At 41.3% G+C, this 24,407-nt stretch overlaps 4 protein-coding genes across 14 annotated transcripts in view; 2 read left to right on the top strand and 2 right to left on the bottom strand.

Moving 5' to 3' along the window:
• Positions 1-1,243: 1,243 nt before the first annotated feature.
• Positions 1,244-3,536, bottom strand: LOC310989904 (small ribosomal subunit protein uS17). The gene is made up of 5 exons (XM_083977057.1): positions 3,489-3,536; positions 2,848-2,988; positions 2,554-2,629; positions 1,837-1,966; positions 1,244-1,433 (listed from the first exon to the last, which is right to left on the bottom strand). Exons 1-5 carry the CDS (start codon positions 3,501-3,503, stop codon positions 1,310-1,312), a joined length of 486 nt encoding a protein of 161 aa, XP_083833183.1. The 5' UTR covers positions 3,504-3,536; the 3' UTR covers positions 1,244-1,309.
• Positions 3,537-3,653: 117 nt separating this feature from the next.
• On the top strand, positions 3,654-5,981 carry baxa (BCL2 associated X, apoptosis regulator a). The gene is made up of 7 exons (XM_083976606.1): positions 3,654-3,666; positions 3,987-4,170; positions 4,898-4,946; positions 5,056-5,208; positions 5,314-5,449; positions 5,578-5,682; positions 5,783-5,981. Exons 2-7 carry the CDS (start codon positions 4,140-4,142, stop codon positions 5,879-5,881), a joined length of 573 nt encoding a protein of 190 aa, XP_083832732.1. The 5' UTR covers positions 3,654-3,666; positions 3,987-4,139; the 3' UTR covers positions 5,882-5,981.
• A 2,715-nt stretch (positions 5,982-8,696) lies between these two features.
• Positions 8,697-19,818, bottom strand: map3k14a (mitogen-activated protein kinase kinase kinase 14a). Of its 3 annotated transcripts, none has more exons than XM_083976609.1 (16): positions 19,785-19,818; positions 14,165-14,437; positions 14,010-14,076; positions 13,667-13,883; positions 12,967-13,350; positions 12,742-12,876; positions 12,506-12,635; positions 11,920-12,048; positions 10,681-10,785; positions 10,436-10,593; positions 10,181-10,331; positions 9,745-10,068; positions 9,546-9,655; positions 9,270-9,408; positions 9,067-9,167; positions 8,697-8,976 (listed from the first exon to the last, which is right to left on the bottom strand). In XM_083976609.1, the coding sequence occupies exons 2-16, from the start codon at positions 14,421-14,423 to the stop codon at positions 8,815-8,817; spliced, it is 2,571 nt and encodes an 856-aa protein (XP_083832735.1). In that variant the 5' UTR covers positions 14,424-14,437; positions 19,785-19,818; the 3' UTR covers positions 8,697-8,814. The 3 variants fall into 3 exon arrangements, with proteins under 3 accessions (XP_083832735.1, XP_083832734.1, XP_083832736.1); XM_083976608.1 differs by lacking the exon at positions 19,785-19,818 and adding an exon at positions 16,138-16,376; XM_083976610.1 differs by lacking the exon at positions 19,785-19,818 and adding an exon at positions 15,925-15,942.
• Positions 19,819-22,776: 2,958 nt separating this feature from the next.
• Positions 22,777-24,407, top strand: part of gpatch8 (G patch domain containing 8) — a 28,498-nt gene continuing 26,867 nt past the window's right edge. For 6 of the 9 annotated variants that reach the window (XM_083976746.1, XM_083976750.1, XM_083976754.1 and 3 more), the window contains exon 1: positions 22,819-22,944. Coding sequence is in view for 2 of the 9 variants with exons in the window: in XM_083976745.1 (XP_083832871.1) it covers positions 22,900-22,944 (45 nt within the window). In the remaining 7 variants the exon portion in view is untranslated. Of the gene's footprint in view, positions 22,945-24,407 lie in introns of all 9 variants that reach the window. The other 3 variants (XM_083976745.1, XM_083976748.1, XM_083976751.1) reach the window with 2 other exon arrangements.

Below are 24,407 nucleotides of genomic sequence, written 5' to 3' on the forward strand. Positions count from 1 at the left end.
AAAGATGATCAAAAGAAATGGACAGCACCTGAATGACCCACATGAGTGTCACAGCAAAGGGTCTGAACTCTTATGCACACGACATGTCAAGTTTTTCTTTTTTTTTTTATTTATTTGCAAAGATTTCTATAATTCTGTGTTATGTTATTAGGGGTGTTGAGTGTAGATTGATGAGGGGAAAAAAATATTTTTATGAAGCTGCAAAATAACAAAATAGTGAAAATTTGAGGGGGATCTGAATACTTTCCATATGCACTGTAGGTGCTCAACTCAGTTAAGGCCTCAGAATATTATTCACATTATTTTGTACGAAGACCGTTCATTGACCCCCTGTGCTCTTTGGATGGGCCATCATCCAGTAATCCGCCACTAAATTCCCCGGTTTCTCAGAGATACCATCTATGCAAAAGTTTTACCTGTATGTGGACAGTTTTTCCTAGAAACAAGTCTATGGTATATAATAAATCAGTTTGTATTTCACATCAGGACTGACCACTAATGAATGACTAGCTTTATCGTCAAGTGTCTTCCCATCTGACTTTAGGTTAATGAGTGGAGAAACACTGCACTATCTTGAAGAGCACTTACCGATGCAACCATCTCAAATTACTGATACTAAGCTTTAGTATTTAGCCCCATACAATGACAATTTGTTAAAGATTGAATATTTGATGAAAGAAACACTTTGTATAATCTTTACCATACAACTGATAATATGCAGTGTACCGCTGCATCTATAATATGCTGTCATTAAGGGACAACGAGGAGTTTCTATTGGTTATTAAAAAAAGTCTCACGTTGTGGATGAATCTACGCTACCCACACTTGTTAATGGGCCCATTTTCGATAAATATATCGTTTTGTCTCTATCGTTATTTTGTTATTAGTGGTGGTGGAGATGCTGGTCGAGCCGACCAGCTTTCTTTACTTTCGGTTTTGTGGCTAGTCATGAGAATAACGCAGCCGAATCGCCGTTTATGGTCGGAACTACGACGGTATGCGATCGTCTTCGAACCTCTGACTTTAATTCTTGATGAATGAAAACATGAGTCGGTCTTGCGCCGGTCAAAGAATTTCACGGTGCGCGCGGAGGCTCATAAATATAGTGTGAAAACGCTTCGCTTTTCCAAAACTCCTCGTTGTCCCTTTAACTGAAATGAAACAAAAACACAGCTAATCAGTTTGTGCATGTATTATTCAGTTAACGTTTTAGACTGACAAAGACAGACAACAGGCAAACGAGCTATTTAAACAATGTTTCTTTATTTGACAGTGAGACAAGTAACCTTCCTGCTCATAGTCAAAACGCCTAAAACTTCTGGAACTGCTTCTTGGCGCCTGCAGCCTTTGTCACTTTGAGGACGTTGAACCTCACAGTCTTGCTGAGTGGTCGGCACTCACCAACGGTCACGATGTCTCCAACTGTGACGTCTCTGCAGAAAAAACACAATTCAGACAGATTAACAGGTGTTCGGAGGGAGACTCTGTCCACTGTGAAGATAATTGGAGGTTCAGCTGAGTTGCATCAGTGTTTGCCAAAGGCATTGTCGTCAGAGCTTCATGAGCTTGGAAGACCATCGTGAGAAAAACATCACTTGCAGCAAAGTCTGATTTAATGTTTTGACAAGACTGTGGCCTGTTGCATTTAGACAGGAGATTTAGTAACATTTACTTTGTGAGCAGCAACAGATTCTGCTACACTTCAAATAATTACAAAATTAAGGCAGGGGAAACACTAATATTTTACAGAGATTGTGTCTATGTATTGTGAACCATTAAGTCAACATCAGTTTGATCTTACTGCATAAAATTAAATAAGCATGTGAGGGGTAGTACCTGAAGCAAGGTGACAGATGGACAGAGAGGTTCTTGTGCCTCTTCTCAAAACGGTTGTACTTGCGGATGTAATGCAGGTAGTCGCGTCTGATGACGATGGTCCTCTGCATCTTCATTTTGGTCACCACACCTTTAGGACAGAGGGAAAGAAAGACTTAGATAAACAGCTACCTTACAGACATTACAGAAAGCACTTGAGGTCAACAGACACAGGGAGGATCCGAGAAAAACGTCACCCCACTTTTATTACAGGCAATTTTGTCGTCACTAGACTACATCAGCGTTGCCCTGAGGCATTGTCGTCAGAACCCAGAGGGTTTGGAAGACCATCGTGAGAAAAACATCATTTGCAGGACAGTGACATGGAAAATAAAGTTGCAAAATGTATTTGTGTTGAAGTTAGAATAGTGGTTCTTGCTTGGGTTGCTTCAACTGCATCTAAGAACTGCATGCCATTGTAGCACAGGATATTAATCATTTTTTACTCTTGATTTGGAGGGTTGGAGTAGAGTCTGCAAACTCTAACATGAGTACACGCATCAGATTTTGTAAATCATACTGTGCAAAAATGTACACATCTAGAATCAGGTTACATAATATCCGAGTACCAAAATACCAGTGTGCCTTTTTAGAAGCTGCTATGGCAAATTCACAGACTCATTCAAAACACTTTGAAACAACCCAAGCCAGTGCCAACAGATTAAGAGTTAAACTGACCAGAGAGGATACGACCACGGATGGAGACATTTCCAGTGAAGGGGCATTTCTTGTCAATGTAAGTGCCATCAATAGCCTGTAGACGAAAGACAACATTGTTAGTGTTATCACTCTTAAAAACATTCCCCAAGCACCCAAGTCCTTTTACAGTTTATGACTGCATCAGTTTAGCCATAAGGCATTGTCGTCAAAACCCTGCGGGCTTGGAAGACCATCGTGAGAAAAGCATCACTTGCAGCTTGGACTTTAATAACTTACTTTTAAAATATATTTTTAATAACCTTTACGACTTACCTCTCTTGGGGTTTTGAAGCCCAGCCCAACACTCTTGTGGTAGCGGGGGAGTTTTTCCTTGGCCTCCTTCGCACCTTCGGGGACCAGAACACGCTTCTTGTTCTGGAAGATGGTGGGCTGTTTCTGATAAGCCCTCTCGGTCTGTGGAGCAACGAAAACAACAGGAAAAGAGGAGCGTGAAACACAGACTCGTGTTGAGCTCAGCCATCCACACACACACACTAGGGCGACCCGTTCCTCACGTCGCCGCCCGGCCTTTCTAGCCAAGTAAAAACTTACTTCCTCTTATACAGGACATCACCCTTCTATGCGGCGATTAACTTTAGGGGACATTACTGATAAAATACTCCGTTAAGAATCGCTGTCGCTCACAGCATGAATAAAGCAATGCGCTGATGAAGAGGAAAAGATAGAAGCAGGCGAAGCTAACAAAGTTAGCACCCAGGCTAATTTAACGTTACACGCGGATGCAGGTCGGCAACAACAAATCTCCGCTATTTGATATTCTGCGTTCATTTGAATGGCTCTGAGTCGTGTATAAGGACACCATAATGTCACATACGTAATATCGCCTGGGTAGTAAGCTTATTTAAGTGTATTTATATCGATTTTACTTAACCACGCCGTTCTCTCAAACGTACTTGTGCGTCCGCCATCTTTGCCAGCAGAGTCGTAAAGAGGCCTAAGCATGCGCGCGACGGACGGAAAACGGCGAGACAAAGGAAGTGACGTTTACGAAAAGGCGAGGCTCAAAAAATATATTTTTTTATTCTGAAACTAAATAAAACAAAAACAACAGACCGGCAGCCAGACAGACAGGTAGGCAACTCAACATATCTGTTAATCAAAAACTATCCCACTTTTATTTCATAATAGTGTTTTGTTTTGTTTTGCTTTGTTTTTCCTTTCCTTCATGAGCCCCCTAATGTTTTTTTTTTGTGCGCACATTTATATTGTACTTTTTTTTCTCCTTTTTTCCCTTTTTTTACCTGTATCATTATAATTATGCTCTACGAGAGGTTGTATTTTCATGATTAAAAAAAAAAAAAAAGATGTACAAAAACCTTGGCAACAGCGAGTGACCTCACCGCCCCAGATAGAACGCCATGACATCACAACAATATCTGTGGTCCCAACAGTCTCGGCGAAGACTTGAGCCCTGAAGCAGCAGCAGCAGCAGCAGCAGCAGCAACAGCTCCAGCAGCTCCAGCAGCTCCTCTCACAAGCGAATAAAACCTTCTTGTCACATGATTGTACGGAAGTAGAGGTGATCTAAACAGACAGACAACAAGATGGCATCTCACCCGGGAGGAGGCGACCAAGGTACTAGCTAGCATCAGCAATAATATTATAGTAAATAAATACACAGTGACAGTGTCCCTCGGCACTTTGCTAGACACAGACAATATGATATTTTAAGAATAAAGTCTTGTTATGTTGCTGTAGTTTTTTTTCTCCCTTTGCTAGCGTTAACATTAGCTGCTGAACTCACTGTGGCGAGACTTAAGTTAGCTCGCACTTGCTCTGCGTGTTTATACACTGCGTTAGCTCGCTTAGCTACAACAGTGAGTTAGCAAATAATATGTTTGAACAAAACCGGAACATACATCATCGCTACGCTTTCTTCAAACCACCAAAATATCCACTCGCCACTCGGTGGGGAATATCTAATATCACGTAGCCAGTCACCACAGTGTCGAACAGCGGCAAATTAACTTAAGCTAATTTAATTAGCCCAACAACCAACTGTGTGGGAATTATCTGCTGTGTTATGTTTACAGCAAATGTTTCTCACGGGATTACTGACATTCAACGAAATTGATACGAAGAGAGAAATACAACAGAATGTGAATTCACGGGAAAATAATAAACACAATATGATGTTTTCTTATTTGCACACTGAAACGACAGTTTTTGTGTGTGTTTTTTCAATGTAGTTGAGAGAAGCGCGGTAGTGTTTCCCTGATTTGACATTCCCTGGTTTATTAACTATGGTTGTAAAACAGCGTTATCAGCATCTGGAGGGTTTAACTATGACCTTGTCTTACAGGAAACACCAAAGATCAGATAGTGGAAGTAGGAGCTGTTTTGTTAAAGGAGTAAGTAGCATTATTTACCTTGCCTTCTCATCACTGACCTGTGTAAATGGTCAGATCATATTCAAATATATCTATATATATATCCATGCATCTATGTCCCTCTGTCTAGTTTCATCTTTGAGCGGGTTCAGCGACATGGAGATACAGTCGTGACCAGGGCACAGCTGGGTGCAGGAGAGCTGTGTGACCCAAACCATAAGAAGCTTGCCCTGTGCCTGCAGCAGATTGGAGATGAGCTGGATGGAAATGTACAGCTCCAGAGGTAGAAAACCTGTTACTTCAAGTGTTTGAATTGAAAAAATGTTTTACCAACAATAGCTGTATCATGTATTTATGTTCCTAATTGCTGAATCTTTGTTTCCCCCAGGATGATAAACGACCCTTCGATTAGTCCAACAAAAGACATGTTCTTGAAAGTTGCCGTTGAGATCTTCTCAGATGGCAGATTCAACTGGGGCAGGGTGGTTGCCTTGTTCTACTTTGCCTGTCGACTCGTCATAAAAGTATGTGAAGTAGCTGTGTAGTGGGTCTAGTCATTATGAAAATGAAACGAAGTGAAAGAAATCGGTTATTTGGAATTGCCATTGTGTAAAAAATGTCCTTAAGGCGTCTTCTCTTCACTTCTTCTTAGGCTCTTGTGACTCAAGTTCCAGATATCATCAAAACCATCATCAACTGGACCATAGACTACCTCCGGGAAAATTTGATCAACTGGATCAGGGAGCAAGGAGGCTGGGTAAGTAGCACATCACTGATTGGTAACTAGACTTCTGCTCCAGATTGTGCAAAAAACATACTGTATGTAAAAAATATTTGTGTCTGTTTATAATTTCTAGGAGGGCATCCGCTCCCACTTTGGAACTCCAACATGGCAGACAGTGGGCGTTTTCCTGGCAGGTGTTCTCACTACTGTTATCGTCATCCGCAAGATGTGAGGCGTACGGGAAGAGCAGATGGATGAAGGACAGGAAGAACTGCGACTGAGGGGAAAATGGGTCCGGATCAAAAGTACGAGCGAACATCAGGACAACACAACAGAAAGAAAGAAAAGAAAGAAAGTTATGGCAGAGGGAACAAGTTGAACAAGCAGAACTTGTAGTTGGACAAGGACAAACATTTCTGCGTCCTAGTCATGTGTAAGGATTGGGAGTTTGCCTGAACGCGCTGTCATACCCATGATCCCCATGCCACTGAGGAAGTGAGCCTTGCATGATTATATGCACAACATGCAGTGGGTGGAGAGGTTGTCAGACTTGAACAGGGAATGCATTTTAAGTAATTTATTTTTTACTAGGTACATAAAAAAAAAGTCACTGCATTCTGTTTTCTGCCCTAAAAGATATATGGACTGAAATTTCTTTCTTGATTTAAGAGGGTCTTGTCTGCATTCTTTTCTTTGTCGTTTTCTTTTGGGTCCATTCAACTTGCATTTCTGATCTTCCCACTCTTTCTATTCATCGCATCATGGTGTCCGTATGCTAGCAATTCCATCTTCATATGTATTTGTGAGTGTTTACTGGTGTAAATCTGCAATGATCTGCTATTAGAAAGTGGTCACATGTACTTAAAAAAATATATTTTTGCAAACAATTTCCAGATAAAGTAAGAACATGATATAAACAAGGAGAAATGACACATCTGTCATTATTTCTCTGTTTTCTTCCAATAAAAATGTAAGTCTGCCTTATTTCAGTGGTTAATAAAAGTGCCACTGCAGGGATTTGTCTAAAAAGTCATAATATCTCAGCAAAATGGGAATCGATTCTTAACTCCTGTGTAACATTCAATGATAAGCTGTCTGTTTGGGTATATTGACCAGCATGTGACCCTAATGTGGTTCTCACTGAACCGAGCCACGAGCCACGAGCCACGAGTCATGAACTGATGCTTCCTGCGGTCCGTGGAAGAATTGCGCTGCAGAAACAGAAAGCACTGGCTTGCTCACAGATGCTTACCTCACTTTCTACATTTTCAAAGTACTGTATTTTTACCTGAGTTATTCAAACTGCAATTTTGTGGACACAACAAAAAGGCTTTTTATACATTTTTCTTGTTTGTCAGTGCCTTGTTGTATTTTTTTTTAAATTCTGAAATCACTTTGATATTCTCCAATTTTCACTGTTTTCTATCACATTTGTAAAGCTGATATTAGTTTGAAGTCTCCCTTAAAAATCTTTTTGCAGTGACATTGTATGTTATAATATGGAAAATAAATCTTTTTACTGTTATTGTGTATATGTATTAATTACTCAAGGCATGATTTAAGATGCTAAGAGCAGTACCGACATATAAATGAATATACTGTGCAGTAATTTGAACCCCTTTAGACTCTTATTGCTTGCGAGATTCATTATATACCCATTGTTTTTTTCAATTATTGGTGTTCATTTGTTCGCACAAGGGTAATGATGACCCTGGTAGAGGAAAGGTCACTGTGGCCAACCACAACCACTGAGATTGGGTTGTGGATATACATTGCAAATGTCACTGAAGTCCAACGGTTACAAACTTTCAGTTGGACTTTTCAACCCCTCAACGGTTGTTCAAGGGTCAATGTTCAACGAATCATTTTCTGGAGACTGAATTCCTGTAACAACACTTGAATGTTGTCTGCTGCAATCACACAGGGTATGACTGACAAATAATTTAATTATCATTAGTATGAATCTGATTTGAGAACGTGGCCTAAAAAGACTAAAATAACATTGAAACAGCATTTAAACATCTTAAAGCAGAAGTAAGTGATATATTTAATATAGTTAATATAAGTCTTAAATAGTTATATCTTCCGACAGCAACCACTTACATAGAGTGTTTGGACCGAAACACGGGTCTGTCAGTCACTCTGCTCTGCTCTGAGCCGAGGAGAAAACATTTATCGTATCCTACAGTTTTTATCCAATGAGGAGAGAGAACGGCATGCAGGGCTGTGTGTGCAGCCAAGGGACGCCGTGAATGTGGTGACGTAGGGACGAGGACTGTTATGGTGCGTTCAAGGAAACTCGTAACTCGTGTTTTTCCGACCTGTGAAGTCATACCAGTTCAATCTGGTACGAGTTCACGGGTCGGAAGTTACGAGTGGCCGTTATAGTGACTTTCACCGGTAAAACAGGTCGGAAAAACACGAGTGGGTTGCCTGAAACGCTACAAAGTCGTAAGTTGTGACTTGAAGCTGTAATTTACGGTTTCAAAAGCCTGCCTGGAACGCAGCATTAGCCAAAACGACCGGATCGCTTACTTCTGCTTTAAGATGTGGTATTAAAGCAGTGTTTTTCAACCTTGGGGTCAGGACCCCATGTGGAGTTGCTTGGAATTCAAATGGGGTCGCCTGAAATGTCTAGTAATTAAAAAAAAAAATACTGATAAAAATATTTTTTTTAACTAATTATTATTCTTTGAAAATTATGACTAAAAACACCACACACTCTTAAACAACTGTATTCAATACTTTCACTTTCTTGAATATAAATCGAGTTCTGGCGCATCTTGATTGACGGATGCGGGGGTCGCCAGAAATTTGTGATGTCAAAATGGGCTCACAAGCCAAAAAAGGTTGGGAACCACTGCATTAAAGGCAACTGTTCATATTTACTATGTGGTGTTAATTAATAAATAAGCAACATCAATGCACAGGTCACTTATCTTTTTATTGACAAGGACAAGCAACATGTAAACATCACAGTAAGTTCAGTGCTTTCAATGCACATAAGGCTAAAAACCAAACAGCATGAGGTCATATGAAGCATGAAGGAGTGTGGGATAGATTTTATTTGCGCACTAATGAATGCCTCAGACAAACTAAAGGCACATGCTCGAAGCAGTTCAACACAAGGCGGGATGTTCGATGGTGGAGATGACACTCTTGGCTCTATCTCGTCTCCAGCACCCCGTCCCTGATCCTCCACTTCCAGGCGGGGCTGAAGTCGGGGGCGGGGACACAGCAGAGCTCCAGACCAGACTCCTGCACCTCCTCATCGTGAGCGATCTGCTGGCCCTTCTGCGTCTCCAGAGTGAAAACTCTCTCAGAGATCTTAAAAGGAGAAGCACACATTAAGCATTTGCCCTTTCACAAACATTGAGCATGAGTTTCGGTGTGTTTCGGATCGCCATTTGTCCTCACCTGATCGCTGATTCCAGTGGCGATGTGTCCCACCTTCACCCGGCGTGTCTCTCTGATCCGAATGCTTCTCCTGCTGAAGTCTCTGATGCAGACATCCACCCCTGAGCCAATCACAAAGAACAGAGGCACATGACGTATGGGGAATGATGCCACGTGTTTCCATAACAAGAAAAAAAACAAATGTGATGTTTTTTTAATCTCACCTTCAAAACAACATGGCGGCGGTAGCTGTGTGTGGCCCAGCAAATCCATACTGAAGACCTGCACATCTGGTTGACTGTTGTAGGAGAAGACGCCAGAGCTGAAGTCATCTCCTGGACTCAGGGACCAGCGGCCAGAGTCCTGGGATTTGTTTAAAAAAAGGGAAACCCAAGACAAAGTTTGTTAAGATTTCAGCCATAACGGATGAAGACTGAAGCTCTTTGAGTATTTTTTTTTTAATGATTTTTAGCTGTAGCCAGTTGTGTGTTTTGGTTTACCTTTTTGTCCCACGGCTCCCAGTTTGAATAAGCTTCATTGCTGAGACAAGACAGGAGCTGCACCTGCATCTCAGCAGACTGAGGCTGGGACAGACTGCTGAGGTAGAAATCTGCAAACAAATCAGAAAACACTGAGTTTAAACATGAACGCACACTAGACTGGACCCAGAGGGGCTGAGAGGACTGAGAGATGCCTCACCTCGCTCCAGTTTACGTAGCTCCATCTCAGAAACAGTGGTTATCTTATTGTTCCTCTTGTGGTTTGGCTCAGAGATAAGCATTTGCGGACAGAGCGGCAAGCCCCGCTCCTTCACTTCTTCTTCCTCTACTTCTTCTCTCTCATCACCCTCCAGATCTTCAATCCTCCTCCCTGCTGTGATCAGTTTCTCGACAGAGCCTCGGTGTTCCTCCTCATCGTCAAAGTCGACGCTGCTATTGATGAGTTGCAGGGAGTCAGGAGGTTTGTTGGAAATGTACAAGGGGCTGGTGTAGGGTCCCTTCACTGGGCTGGTGAGTCCTCCAGCTGCAGCCACACAAACACATTTAAGGTAAGGTTACAATATAACTATTTCAATGTAATCTCATTTTTTTAACAAACAACTTCTTCTGCAACCATGGATGAATCAATTATTTACCTTCTTTCAGGGCTCTGTCAGTTTTCTCTTTGAGGTCCGAGGCTGATGCTCTCTTGGATGGATCCTTCTGGAGTCCTGCCTTCAGGACTTCAGCCGTGAACGGGCTGCAGTCAGGTGGGATCTCTCTTAAAGGCGGCGGCTCGTTGGCAATCTGTAACCGACACAAAAATGTGGGACTGTGACGATCAGATCGAACATCTGAGACAAAAAAAAAAAAAAGAAAAGAAAAAACAGCAGGGCGGTGGCGTCTTGTACCTTCAGGTAAAGCCTACAGGTGTAGTATCTTGTCCACGGCTGACACCCGTTGAGCATGTGCAGTAAAGCACAGCAGCTGCTCCACACATCTGCTTTGGCTCCGCGGGGTTCCCCTTTGACGATCTCAGGGGCCATGTGGGTCTCGCTGCCCTTCAGATCTGCATCGAATTACATTACCGGATTAAAGGACATGCGAGTGGATAACTGACACGTCCTCTTTCGCCGAATGTTAACACGGCATTTACCGTTGGATCCGCTCAGGCTCAGCCCCTGGTTGTCCAGTCGCTCAGCGTGTCCGAAGTCACACAGGAAAGCGTCTCTACCGTCCTCCGATAACAACACGTTGTCAGCTGTGGGAAACAAGCACAGACAAAGATCCACTGTATTACTCTGCTTGGGCCGACATTTGTTGTTTTTAAAACGGGCTCTATAATTATACAGACTTGACTAATCTTGACACCACTTGTTCATTTTCACTTCTTGTATTGTGCAGTTTACAGTGTGGATGACGTGATTGGAAACAGGGCAGCTGCACAAATATAATCCAGCCTACAGGACAAAGGAGCTTCATAAAAGTGACACACGAGGTCCCTGAGGAACAGCTGCTTTAGAAAAGACTTTTTATGTGGGATGAATGTGGAGACTGGTAAACAGGCAGCCGGCATCACTTCCTTGATTTCCCTGAGCCACTGCAGACACCAGGTGGCGCCTGAGCTACAACAGCACCATCTTGTTTTTTGTTTTCTTTTTGCCTGCTCTGCAGCTTTTGGTTTGTTTTGTTGTTTCCTTTTTTTGTTCTTCCTCTAATGTAGTTCCCTTTCTGTTTTTCTTTCCTTCTCTCTCATTTTTTCACCGCTTTATTTTCACCCTTCTCTCTCTGTCCTCTGTACTTTTTCTCACGTAGTTCTCTCTCATACTACTTCCTGCCTATAGCCCCTCTCCTCCCTCCCCCGCTTCGATCGCTCTCCTTTTTTTTCTCTCTCTCCCTCGCTCTCCTCTTCTTTGCACATGCGCCGTGTCTTAAGCGCAGCGGTGAGTCACCCTGTGGGAAATTCCCAGCTCGTTCGGTTTCTCTGTGGTAGTCTAGTTTCACAACACAGGTGCTGAAGATCAAATCTAGACTGCGTGACACTTGTGTTCCACACGACAGCTGCGTGAAGACACAAAAACCTCTGATGGGAGCTAACCCTCACTTTCTCTGTATGTTTTGTCTTTCAAAAAGGTACAGCAAGTAAAAGTCAAGATGACACGTTTTGCTTGACTTTGATTTCCAACTCTGAACATTGCAGTTAAAACTAAACTTGAAAATGTTTTGGTGTCATCACAGTGACAATAATTGGAAAGAGAAAGGTTATCATAGATAAGATAAAGATTTACTTTTTATATGTTTTCGTAGCAACGTAGATAAGATAAGGCCTCGCCGTTTTGTGTTTTGACTTGAATATTAGTATTAATATTCAAAAATATCCTTTCGTGTGTCATACCTTTAATATCCAGGTGTGCCACTTTTTTCTTCAGTAGGTACTCCAGCGCTGTTGCGACTTGTGAGTGGTAGTGGAGGCTCAAGTCCTCTGGCAGGCGGCCACGCTGGGCTATCAGCTGGCCTAGAGAGCCTGGAATAACAGAGCAGGTCAGAGCAGGACAAAGACTGCCTATTGTTAATATGTTCCAATACAAAGTGTCTGATTCAACTCTTCTTCCAGCTCCGTACAGCCTGTGAGGAAGTGTTTGAAGCAGAACTAAGAGTTTGATGACAAAGGAAAAACTGGTGAAGTAAGCCATTGTGTTTATCGAGCAGGCATCTCCCATTGCAGATGTTTGGTGTGACTTGGCTTTAAGAAAGCTAAACAGTCATCTCTAGCGTCCCAGAAACACCCACTTCCACATCTCGACACCAATCACATCCGTATTTCTGCACAATTGAACTTTGTTATCCTCATGGTGCGCCTACTGTGCATGTTTTTGCACTCATTTCCTCACTCACTCACACACACACACATTCTCCATCTGAGCAGATGCGGCAACATGTTGACAGAATGCGCTTGTGTGTCAAAGGGAAGAAATGTTTACCAGATTTGTGCTCCATGAAGAGGTAAACATTGGGCCCCTCTCTGACGACTCCAAAGAGCTCCACCACACGAGGAGATCTGAGGGCACTCCACGCACCCACCTCCTCGCTGTTGAACCTCTTCAGGGCGATCTGGGAGGCAGAGGGAGTGGAACAAATGATGAATCAATCACAGGCAACACTTTCAAACCAAGCAACGGAAAGAAAGAAAAAAAAAACTCTGTGCACTCTGTGTTACCTTCTTGACAGCGAATCTGAAGCCTGTGTTGACATCTCGAGCACTGTGCACTTCGCCGTAGGAGCCCTCTTTGATGAAATCTGAGCGGACAAACTCCCTCCCTTCCTTGTACTCGGAGTCCACGGGCTGAATTTTCTGTCGGGAAAAACAGACAAACAAGTTAGTCTGGGTTGAACCACATTTTAAAGCAGATACAAGATGGACTGAGGTAAATGCAGAACATACATCATTGTAAAAGATGATTCCCTCGTTGACAGAATCGGCCTCCGAGAGCTCGTCTTCATCTTCCCTCACTTCCCTCTCCACTTCTTTGAAAAAGGCCGGTGTGTAGCACGGGTCCCCCTGACTGACGCTGCCTCTGAGGCCGGCGAGGGCCAGCGAGCAGTCTCCCACACTGCTGAGGGAGTCCGAGTCGCTGTCCTGCTCAAAGGAGCGCAGGCTGGAGGCGGGGCCGCGGACGCGCTCCCCCCAGGTGAGGGGAGAGCAGCTGGATGTGGTGTAAACCTGTCGGCTGTAGAGAGGAGGTCCTCTGTCCTGCTCCTCTGAGCTTTCCACGCTGCTGCAGCTAGAGGCGCTGAGGCTGCTTCTCCTCCTGGGAGACGACTCCTCCTAAAGGAAACAGACAAAAAAAAGCAAAAACACAATCAATCAGACTTCATTGTGCTTTGTTTGGAATAAGTGCTTCACTTCCACATTACAAAGAAGCTGATGTTTGCAGATAAAGTCTCGATATCGAGCCTATAACTGCCAAATAATGCTTCAATTCATCCTTGAAGATGATTCACAAGGAAAACACTTCACGTAGTTTCAGTTCCTTTAATGATACAATAGTTTACTATGTTCAACTGACTTCTTCTTACCTCTTACTAATAGCTTTCTCACATGCAATATTCAACGAGGTGTGAAGAATAAACAGGATTCTCACCAGGATCTGGACCAGAAATCTTCCACTCTCCTGTTCGGGCACTCCAGAGGGCATTCGATGTCTGTGCCGCTGTTTCTCCTTCTGCTGCCTTTTCTTCTCTTTACGCTTCTGTCTCTTTCTGATCCTTTTCCTGGGTGTGAGCTGTAACGATGAGCCGTTTGGCTCCTGGAAGGAGGCTGTTGTTGGGCACGCCACGTTGTTGTGCTCAGAGGAATTACTGATGGAAAACAAAAAGACAAAGTGGCAACCAAATGAATCCCAGATACGGTATTCAACAATCACTGTAAATTAGATGAATTCATAAGTTTGAAATACAGGCAATGTTGTCAAAGTAACACCATACCTGGTGATAACAAAACGAGATCGTTCAAGATAAGATGGACTGAATTCCTGGGATTCCTGGGTTTCACCTGAAGGAAGCACAGTATCGGGGTCACATTATGTCGAGGCACAGGTATTTGATTTGTTTAAATATTTTCGAAGAAGAGTCATATTTACATTCAGCCTGAGCAATGATGGTCTTGTTCTGCGATGACATTTCGGCCACTTGCTCTGCAGTTCCTTGGGTCCAGACTTTATTCAGAAACGAATGGGGTGAAGGCATGTAGCACATTTTGCTCTCCTTCGCCTCGTCATCGTCCTCGTCCGTCCCCTGGTCAGCGGCCGAGCAGGGCGGGTACGAGCCCTTCAGTTCAGCCTTGGGCGACCCGGAGAATGGTGCTGTAGAGTTGAAAAGCCTCGCCTGCCTCACCGCCATTTCGTCAGCTGGATCTGCAAAGACAGAAAAGCACAAGCAACATGAGTTCACAATATCATTCTGTTTTCAGATTCTCTCTTTAGTGTTACATTGATGCCAAATAAGAGACTAACTGACCATAATATTGATTGTTTATTGGGAAACCCACTCAGAACCGATAAAGTATGTTTGCAGATGAACAAAGGTGACTGAAGATTTTGTTTCACGAGACCTTTTAAAACAAAACCATTATTAATAGAGCTGCAACTAAAGAGGCTGCTTTTGATTATTTGTTTAGAAATGCTAAAACTCAAACATAACCACTTTATTAATCATATATGACAAAGAAATGCATCTAATAATGCTTTAAAGTAGCAGCACATGTTTGATATTTTTTAGCTTTGACTATCAAAACCTTTTTTTTTTTGTGTAGCAACTCAATCTCTGCAGCTCATGTTGAGAGTATTTTACAGTGAAACACATTGGCAACACTTTCATCTGCTTCACAAAGTTATGAGAACTGGTTTAGCTGAACATGTGATACACAACACAACACGTCTTAACAGTAAATCACGTGGTCCCCGCATATCCTCATCAGAGAGTGACCTTTACAAATGTTGTCAAGTTTGTGAAAAAGTCTCCCCACAATGCAACACAGGACTTTTTTTTCCCCTGCCAGCTCATGTGAGCGGGACAATGCTGAGAGAAAAGAATGACAACCAAAATATCACCTTTCATTTATCTATTCAGGCTCAAGGCACAAAATCATTCCTCTTGTCGTCCAAAATATATCAACATGTGAGTCTTGTTGTCATGTCTTGTTTATAGCTTGTTTAAATTTCAACACATTTTGACCGAGACCTGTCAGTTCGGCAGTGAGGGGATCACTTGTTCATCGAAACTTTGAAAGTTTTGCGGTCAGCAGACGAAGCAGGAAATTCAACCCTTGCCTTGTTTTGACAGTTGCAAGTGTGTCAAACGCAAGTGCTCTTTTTCACTCAGAGGAAGCGTGCCGTGCAACTTCACATTAGGCACAACTTTCCAATAAAGGCCTGCATTATTGCATCGCCTGAGTGCCTGTGGCCCGGAGGTTTATAATAAGCAAAGCGTGTATTGCCGTGAAATTGACGCGCTCTGAGACGTGGCTTTCATCGCAGCACTGGTTCAATTCATTATACGTGGTGGTGGTTATATGCAGGGTACAAGCTGAGAAAGTGGGACTACAGACTGCTGAGACTACTAGAGTTGCAGCATATTGCATCAGTGGATCCATTACACTTGATCCTAGCATCCTCTTATCACTCACACACTTTACACACTACACATTTACTTACTCACAGATATTCTTGACATACCAGGATTAATCACGACGTCACGGATAAAGCAATCGGACTACAGAAAAGAATTCTTGCATATTCGTGCTATCTTGACGATACTAACACACGTTGATACTTAAGAAAATCTGACATCCAGCTGCAGCTACATTTCAGTTAAAGGTGCTAAAGTTTAGTAATGTTGTTACCTTGCCGTACCAGCTTCGTGCACTGTGCAGTTGAACTGCCACTTCCTTCTTTAGACCGGTGCAGCTAGAGCACGACACAACACCACACCCCAGTGAATTTACGTGGAAAGGAAATAGAGGACCCACTGCAATAAACATAACCGCAAAAAAACAACTCTGTGTATGTGTGAGGCAGTGGGGCGTGTGTGTGTGTGTGTGTGTGTGTATACCTACCAACGGATGCCAGCCTGAATCGCAATCCTCCCTCCTGCTCTGAATAAGCTGTCATCTACATTAGTGAAAAAACAAACAAGGTGCTCTGTTTGCCGGCCTCGTCCTTCATGCTTTTGATTCTCAGCAGTGTCTCTGCTCACAGTTGCCTCTCTGCTCTCTCCTCTGCCTGATGCTGGCTGTCAGCCAACCGACCGGGGGGGGAGGAGCCGCCTGACAGTGACTTATGGGAAATGCATCTCCACTTCCCCATATTCCCCCCTCCCTCTGGTCCCTCCAACAGGGCTGGCTTTTACTTTGCTCTTCCCTCAGACTAGATTAAAGGATAACACGGTTGGTTACGCTTTTTGATGATCAACGTTGAACTATGGACGGCGACTGAAGTTAGAATGTCAGCTCTCTGCTGCCCACGCCTCGCAAGATGTTGTCAGGTTTTTTTTTTATAAGCTGGGAAGAAAATGAGGGATGTGATCATTACAGAGTGGCAGCAAAGCCAAACGCTGAATCAAATGTAAACAGTTTTGTGACATTTCATGAGCCTTTTAGCCCACTAATATATACATGATATGTACTGTTTATACTATATATCTGTCACATGTCATGTCACACCCCCACAAACTCTCCATTGTATGTCATGTCATCAAAACTAATAACAACAACAACAACAATACAGGGTTTTCTTGAGACAGCAAACTACCCACGCTCGTGTTCAAAGGAGACAATCTGATATCTGATATTACGAGCTTCTTCTTATGGAAAATATTTGCCACCAGGAGAATTTGGAGCGAGCGTATGAACTGTCACTTCAAATGTGAAAGGTCCTTTCTGAAATAATCTCACTCGCTTTTCTTTTCAGCAGCAAAACAAGTGACATAAGCACCAAAAAAGAAAAAAAACTTTCTAGAACACAGGAAATTCAAAATACCACTTGAGAGCCTCTGCTGCAAAGCAACCGGCATAAAGCTGAAATGCAACTTGCTCACTGCTTCTTTGTAATGCGGAACTGTTTATTGACATAGCAACAACATCCTAGGCTGCGCTGCACTGTTGTATCTACGAGGACTCGGTCGTGTTACTCTCTTACCCACTTACCCAACTGGTTGAACACTCAAACATTTCTACAGACAAAGTCATGTTTCATATTTCACGTGGGAAAAGATTCATTTGCAACAAGTGAGCAAAGAGTATTTATAGCCTCCATGGCTGAGCACAACGACGCAGCGTTACAGCAGCATATAATAAGATAATGCAGTTAAAGATGCAATTATCGTAATTTGATCCTTTGTTAATTAATTATTCTATCTATATCTGCAGCAATTCATAAATAAGTCTGCTTTTGATTGTTATTATAGATTAATAGTTCAACTGTCATTTTCAAACAGAAAACAAACAAATTCAGCAAATTCTCACATTATGACTAACTGAAAACCAATGAATGTGTATCATGCAAATAAAATAGCAGTCAAACACAGTCGACTAACTGCTGCCTTCGACTCTCCAATTACTTTGAATAAACACCTCTCTGACAACGTCAACAAAAACTGGACCCCACTCAGCTCCACAGACAGACATGAATGATAACAGTTACTACAGGGTTCTTGCATCAGAAGTGCACCTACTTAACATGCAGCTGAGTGTATATACACACAAAATCCTTAAGCCCTAAATACAAAGGGGTGGAATCCATTACAATCTAGTTTTGTTAAGAAATCCTTAGCTGAGGGCCACATTCAGTCGGAGGCCAACTTCTGTACACCCACACAGATTAATGAAATTCCAAAGCTTTTAGTAAGGACAGAGAAAAGGGACTCAACCTGAAGTTGGCTACAGAAAACACACAGCCTAGCATTCCTTAAGGAAAAAACGCCGGCTGCTTCTTAAGGAAAATATCCTGCATCACACATGTGCAGAGCATTTAAGAGTCCTGCCTGCCTGCATGCTTTGCATTGCATGTAAAAGGTACTCGGACTATTCAGGCGCACCTATCTGTGTCCCATAGCAACTTCCCATTTCCTCCTCACAACTGACTGCCACCATGGAAAAATAGGTTAATGGCAAAAAATGTGACTCAATGACAACAATCAGTGCATGCGACTGTTTCATCACAGAGTCACGGTCCCTCTGTTCTAAATCAATTACGGGTGAGAGACAATAAGATCGAAGCATGGTAATTGGTATTACTGTTTGGATGAACTTTACAGACATCTGAATACATGACCTTCAACTCTGGGAAATTACATTGACTGTCTTACAGTATCTTCCAATGGTTTATAAATAAAAACTGATTATCTAAAGATAATCAATTTATGTATAACTAGGCCTATGTATTTCTGTATATCTAAAGATAATCAGTGGTTTAAATAATGAAAATTATAGCTACTGGGAACCTTACATTTAACATACTGATGTGACAACTCATCAAAACCATGCATCCAAACATCATTATCAGGACATTGTTGCAAATGGCAAAAAAAAAAAACTAAAAAACTAAAATTGACTTAAAACTAACATAGTTTACAAGCAATTATTTCTTTTATTGATTTTATTTAATCCACTAATCATTTTAAATCACAACATAGAGTAGGCTATAGTGAAACATGCCCTTTATTATGTCTGACACCCCCGAGATGACATCCTCAATATCTCTCAAGATATTCAGTTTGCTGACTTATGAACCAAAATAAGTTCAAAATGTCATATTTTGGAAGGAGAGACTTGCAAATGTATAAACTTAACACTAAAACACATTACCTAGCCTAATTGTTGCAGTTATGCATAATGTTCAAATCCATGGCAGGAATGGAAAGCAACCATGCTGTCACTCAATTAGCATACTGTATAACTTAAATTCTGTAGACATGTATTTGTGTGTATGTCTACATTATGTGACTATAAAATGATGTACAGTGTGTAGTGAACAGAGTTTAAACATGCATAGGCCTATGTATAAAATCTATTTTTAAAGAATATTTAATGATTTTTTCTATTTTGCAGATGAAATTGCATTTCAAAATGTGCATTGACAGGACACTACATGTTTTCCAACCTTTTCCCCTTATTACAAGCGTATCATGGTCCTGATTAGACCTGTGGTTCTATCTTCAGATTATGATCAGGCTATTTCTTTTCTTTTTTTTCTGTCATCATGCTTCCTTTATAAAAGCCAAAAGCAGCCCAACAACAGCAGCACCAGTGAAAAGTACAAGCAGGGAGCTCTGCTCACCAGTTGTTGTAATCAAACACATCTGGCTTCAATAGGCGTATATGCGGTTTTCAAAAACTTTTTGTGACCTGTACAGCCACACTTACAGTAACAACGGGCCAAACTTATCGTTTGTATTTGCGGTTTTAGCTCATAGAAGAACAATGAGGGTGTTATCTAAACATCTCCGAGTATTATGATGTTGGCTACCTACTTCTTCAGGGTCGTACAGTCGCTCTCTGAGAAATAAACCATGAACTTCCCTCTCGACACATTCACCGCCATTCCGCATCGCCCGAAATGTTTCTCTACTCGCTTAGAAATCAAATATTAAGACATGAAACCATTCTCACGACCATAAAGTAGGGACAACTTAAGTCTAACGGTCGTTTTCCAGACTAAATATACTTATTTTATGGTAATTACACAGTAGAGTGTGTATACATACCGTGCTTCCAGTTAGGCGTCGGCCGATGGCTATCATCGGTGAGATGTCTAACTAACTGAGCACCTTCCGGTTGATTTTCAAAGTAGGATGTTTTACCAATCACACTTTTCACGATGATAGTGTTAATTGGCACGGTACATTATCATTATTATTGTTATTATGATGATGATTATTTGTGTTATTATAGTTGTTGTGTTAATGACTTATTGACACACTGTGATATGGGTCTGAGGGACTTTTTTTTTCTCTCTCGCGTTTTTCATAAATTGTGGGATTGCTTTTATTTTGAAGCAAAGCGCTCAGCACTTCCTTTATTATAAGAATTTATAGATCCTGAAGATTGAGAGGAGGAAATGGCTGTGAGGTGAGAAAACTGATCACACAGAAATGTGACAGAAACTGTTGATCAGGACCAAATGCCTTTTACTTGGCACACACAAGTTAGTGGGGCTGTCTTCTTCCACCTGGGAAACATTATGAAAAGAAACAATCTGTCTCAAAGGGATGCTGAAAAACTAATCCATTTGTTATCTGTGAAAATCTTTGTTATCAGGATATTCCAGTCACTCAGTGAAGTAAAGTGTCAATATAGGCAACTGGCAGAGAAGGAAAAGAGATCACATCCCTGTGTTGCCTTCTCTGCATTGGCTCCTGCTAAAATCAAGAACAATTCAAAATCCAAAATTGTCTCCATAGACTACAAAGCCATGATGGTCAGACGCTGCTATAACTTATCATCAACAAATCATTTGATCCTTAATTGATTATTTTATCTATAGCCTACCTGCAGCAATTTATAGGCTAAATCAATCTGCTTTGATCGTCATTATAGATTAATTGTCATTTTCAAACATAAAACAGACAAAGATAGCAAATTCTTTGTAACTTGTAACATTGTAACTTCTGCCTTTGACTTTCCAACGGACTGAATGTCAAGCAAAAAAAAAAAAAACGGACCACACTCAGCTTCACAGACATGTCATGAATGATACAGGCTCCTGCATTAGAACTGCACCTTTAACATGCAGCTGAGAGTATCCACACAAAACTCCCAACATGCAGGTCTTGTGGTTTGTAAAGTTTCTATGATGGGTTAGAGACGCTGCTATCTATCTCATGGGTGACCAGGTTCAAGAGACAGACTCCTTCTCTACGAGATCAAGTTTAAAACTGTCCTCTTTAATAAGGCTTATAGTTAGGGATGGCCCAGGTGAGTCCTGATCCATCCCCCTTTTACTCGACATTTGACCTGTCCTCATTCAGCAGGTATCTCTGTTTTGGAACAGGAGGATCCAGATCTGCCGCTGCAATAAATGGTCATTATATTATTACTGTAATATTTTATTGATAATAACACATTACCTAGGTATGACTGGCATTGTTTCCACTGTTACAATGAATAATCAATAGTACTTTAGCCCAGTTTATCCAGTCAAAGGACATGTGTTTAAAGGCCAAATCAGAAGCTATGTAGCATGCCGTTTCTTTTTAATTTGATCTTCTCAATAGTACCTTAGTGACCAAATTATAGCCATTATTTGATTCTTTATTTGTTTTTTCTTGTTAGTTATTTTTCTTCCTTTGAATATCTTGAGTGTTGCTTTTTCTCTTTAGACATTTCACCTGCAGAGATCAAAACACCTTTGCACTGAAACAAAACAACCACAAGATGGAGTCATAAACTACAGACTGAAGGCTGCACACACTGTTACTCTGATTAATATGTAGGTATCCTCTCTCTGAGGTGCACTCAGAGAGATGATAATTATCTATTATTACATAAACCACTGAAAATATCACTTCATAAATATTAATGTCTTACATAATCTGAACATTGGTCATAAACACGAATGTTCCTATTATGCTGTAGTTTATGAGTAGGGAATGAGTGTTTGCCAATTGTTGACACTGCACAACTTTTCATGAAGTCATCATGTCATTAAGCAATTATCATCACCTGGATTTGTTTGATAAATTCTGAACAAAAGTAAATGTCAGTTTCTTAGATTACCATAGGTCTCTTCTGCAGAAATGTGCTGTAATGTCTGTGGTAGCCTGTGTGTGTCAAAGAGGACGTTAAATCATCTAATAATTTCCTCTTTTTCAGTTCCATGTAAAATCTCTGGATGTCTTCTTGTTTTGACATGTGAGAACTAAAGCCGAGGGAATTTACAGGTAAACAACAACAACAGAGGTGTTTTATTCAAACAAAACAAGCTCAAGAGGAGCTTTCACTCATTTACTCTTGAAATGTAGGCTAAATGTTTATTTGAAAGCATTTGTGTGTCTGCAGAGTTGGATAAACCATTACATAAAGGTGCACTGAGCAGAAGTCCAAATTACACAGTATGCCACAAGAACAGGAAAAGCTGCAGGGGCAAAAACAATCCAGCAAGTAAAGTAGTTTTATTTTATGTATTTTTTTTAAATTAAGTCTGTGCAGGATTCAGGGCTTGGTTGGGACCACTCACCTGGCACAATTAATGGTGATGGCGGGCAGGGTTTGAGGTCTGATCCAAAATGTATTTATGCAGTTTTTTAATATAATCAATCAATCAATCAATCAATCAATCAATCAATCAATCAATCAATCAATCAATCCGTACACAGAGTAGTTGCTGTCTAATAATAATAATAATAATAGGCTATAGGCTAATGATAATAATAATAACAATTATAAGGAATTTGTCATAAAGACCAAATTGCAAATAAACAAATGAACAAAGGAGCTGACATATGTTCGTTTTGGGCCCCTAAAGATCTGGGGGGACCGAGCAGTTGCCTGTTTTGGCCACTCTTGTTACACGCACTTACATTACATCTTATCTATACGGTCTATCAATAGATCAAGACTGTAAACATAAATGATAGAAAACTGCATCATTACCATGGCTGAACTGAATTCCCATGGGCAACATTATAACATCCTGGTGGAAAGTGTTAGTGAGATGTCAGTTCACAGAGAGTGAATTGGTTGCGGAGTGCGCATCACCACCACCACCACCACCAGCACCAGCAGCAGCGCAGCAGACAGCGCGTTTCTGTCGGACGGACACGGACTGAGCGAGCAGAGAAGCCGCCGCTGCTGCTGCTGCCGCTGCTGTGTTCAGAGAAAATGGCCGACAGATTTTCTAGGTTCAACGAAGAGCGTGATTTCCAGGTAATGCACCACGTTAAACAACAGGATATTTGCACAGCTTTTTAAAAAAAGAAAATACAGCCGGGGTGCTCCTTTACACATGCATATACGGACGTCAACGCAGTTGGACAGTGGATACATTATAGTCCAAACGGCATCGTGCATTTCGGTGCAGATGTCGCTCGCTAGCACTGCAAGCTAACGGAGCTAACGCTAGTGCGCTGCGGTTCTTTTGAATTTAACTTCCCTCAGTGTTTGCGTGCTATATTGGACACCTATCATATCGTATGGGGTGTAACATCGCTAACAACAATATATATTATCAAATGAGCAACAGCTAAATAGGCACTGAAGTCCAATTAGCTCGTTAGTGACCTTGGGTATACTGGATATTTATCGACATATGCTACCGATGAATAGCTAGCTAGGTGGCTAGCTAGTTAGCACGTAGCTAACGTGTAAATGCATTGGGTAGAAACGGCTGTATCATTTTGACAACTACAGTGCGACCACCGCAGCTAGTTAGCACGTTTAAATTAACCCAGGCGGCTATATGTTGACCTACTTGTGGCTGTATTGCGTGAAATTAACCCCTAATAATCTAGGTTAACTCCCCACTAGCTAAAATACTGCACAACTGTGTGACGAGTGTTTTTTTAAGATAAACAAACATGTCCTTGTCGCTCATTTTGCTATATTTTCCCCCTCTAAAATCAGCATACATTTTGTGATCTATCTTTCTGTATTGCTTGATGTTTCCCGTGTGATTTACTACGCCTTGATTTTGTTTATTATTAAACGCAAGTCAGAGGAAAAGTTCACATTTTTAAGACTGTCGTAACACCATAGTCAGGTGCTCTGTGAACACAAAAACAGCCCCTGAGCTGGGAAGATTTGTCGAGCAAGCAATTGCTTGAAACAGACATTTCATTTTAATTTCGATTATCACATTATTGTTTAAGCGAAATTTGACATCAGTTATTGCCAATCAGCTCTTCAGATGTGAAAATTTTATGTTTTTCTTTGACAAAGAGGATTTTAAGATTAATATTTGAATTGTGGGATGTTAGTCATTTGAATAAGGCATTGTGGGTATTAAGTTTTAACTTGCCTGTTAATGGATATAAATCATCTTTAAAACAATTACCTGGTTAAATGGTGATGAAATAATTGTTTATACTTAAAATTGAACATGGGTCCTTCATTTGAAACTATTAGGATTTTAAAAGATGTTGTTATTATGCTGCATTCGTAAGATGTTACGTATGTTCACAAGTTGTACTAATAATTATGTCACCATTGCACATGGATTACTCACTTTTGTGACAATAACATTATTTCAGGTCGGGATTGTAACACTGGTGCCAGAGCTGAGTTGCTGAATGTCACAACCCATCTATGAGCCGTTTGTTTTTCACTTGTCTATCTGCGATCTATGACCACACCCAGAAAAAAAACCAAACACATTGTTCCTGGCAAGACTA

This window comes from Trachurus trachurus (assembly GCF_905171665.1).
Source record: "Trachurus trachurus genome assembly, chromosome: 8".
NCBI classification, from domain to species: domain Eukaryota; kingdom Metazoa; phylum Chordata; class Actinopteri; order Carangiformes; family Carangidae; genus Trachurus; species Trachurus trachurus.

What these genes read in the sequence shown, in the direction of transcription:
- LOC310989904 (XM_083977057.1), bottom strand. An exon ending in GCTTCAAAACCCCAAGAGAG is followed by an intron (nt 2,630 to 2,847) that starts GTAAGTCGTAAA and finishes TTTCGTCTACAG; the next exon opens with GCTATTGATGGCACTTACAT. An exon ending in CCGTGGTCGTATCCTCTCTG is followed by an intron (nt 1,967 to 2,553) that starts GTCAGTTTAACT and finishes TCTGTCCTAAAG; the next exon opens with GTGTGGTGACCAAAATGAAG.
- baxa (XM_083976606.1), top strand. Translation starts at nt 4,140, where the DNA reads ATGGCATCTCACCCGGGAGGAGGCGACCAAG. An exon ending in CCCGGGAGGAGGCGACCAAG is followed by an intron (nt 4,171 to 4,897) that starts GTACTAGCTAGC and finishes CTTGTCTTACAG; the next exon opens with GAAACACCAAAGATCAGATA. An exon ending in TCAGGGAGCAAGGAGGCTGG is followed by an intron (nt 5,683 to 5,782) that starts GTAAGTAGCACA and finishes TATAATTTCTAG; the next exon opens with GAGGGCATCCGCTCCCACTT.
- map3k14a (XM_083976608.1), bottom strand. Translation starts at nt 16,192, where the DNA reads ATGACAGCTTATTCAGAGCAGGAGGGAGGATTGCGATTCAGGCTGGCA. An exon ending in CATCATTGCTCAGGCTGAAT is followed by an intron (nt 14,077 to 14,164) that starts GTAAATATGACT and finishes TGCTTCCTTCAG; the next exon opens with GTGAAACCCAGGAATCCCAG. An exon ending in GATTTCTGGTCCAGATCCTG is followed by an intron (nt 13,351 to 13,666) that starts GTGAGAATCCTG and finishes TGTTTCCTTTAG; the next exon opens with GAGGAGTCGTCTCCCAGGAG.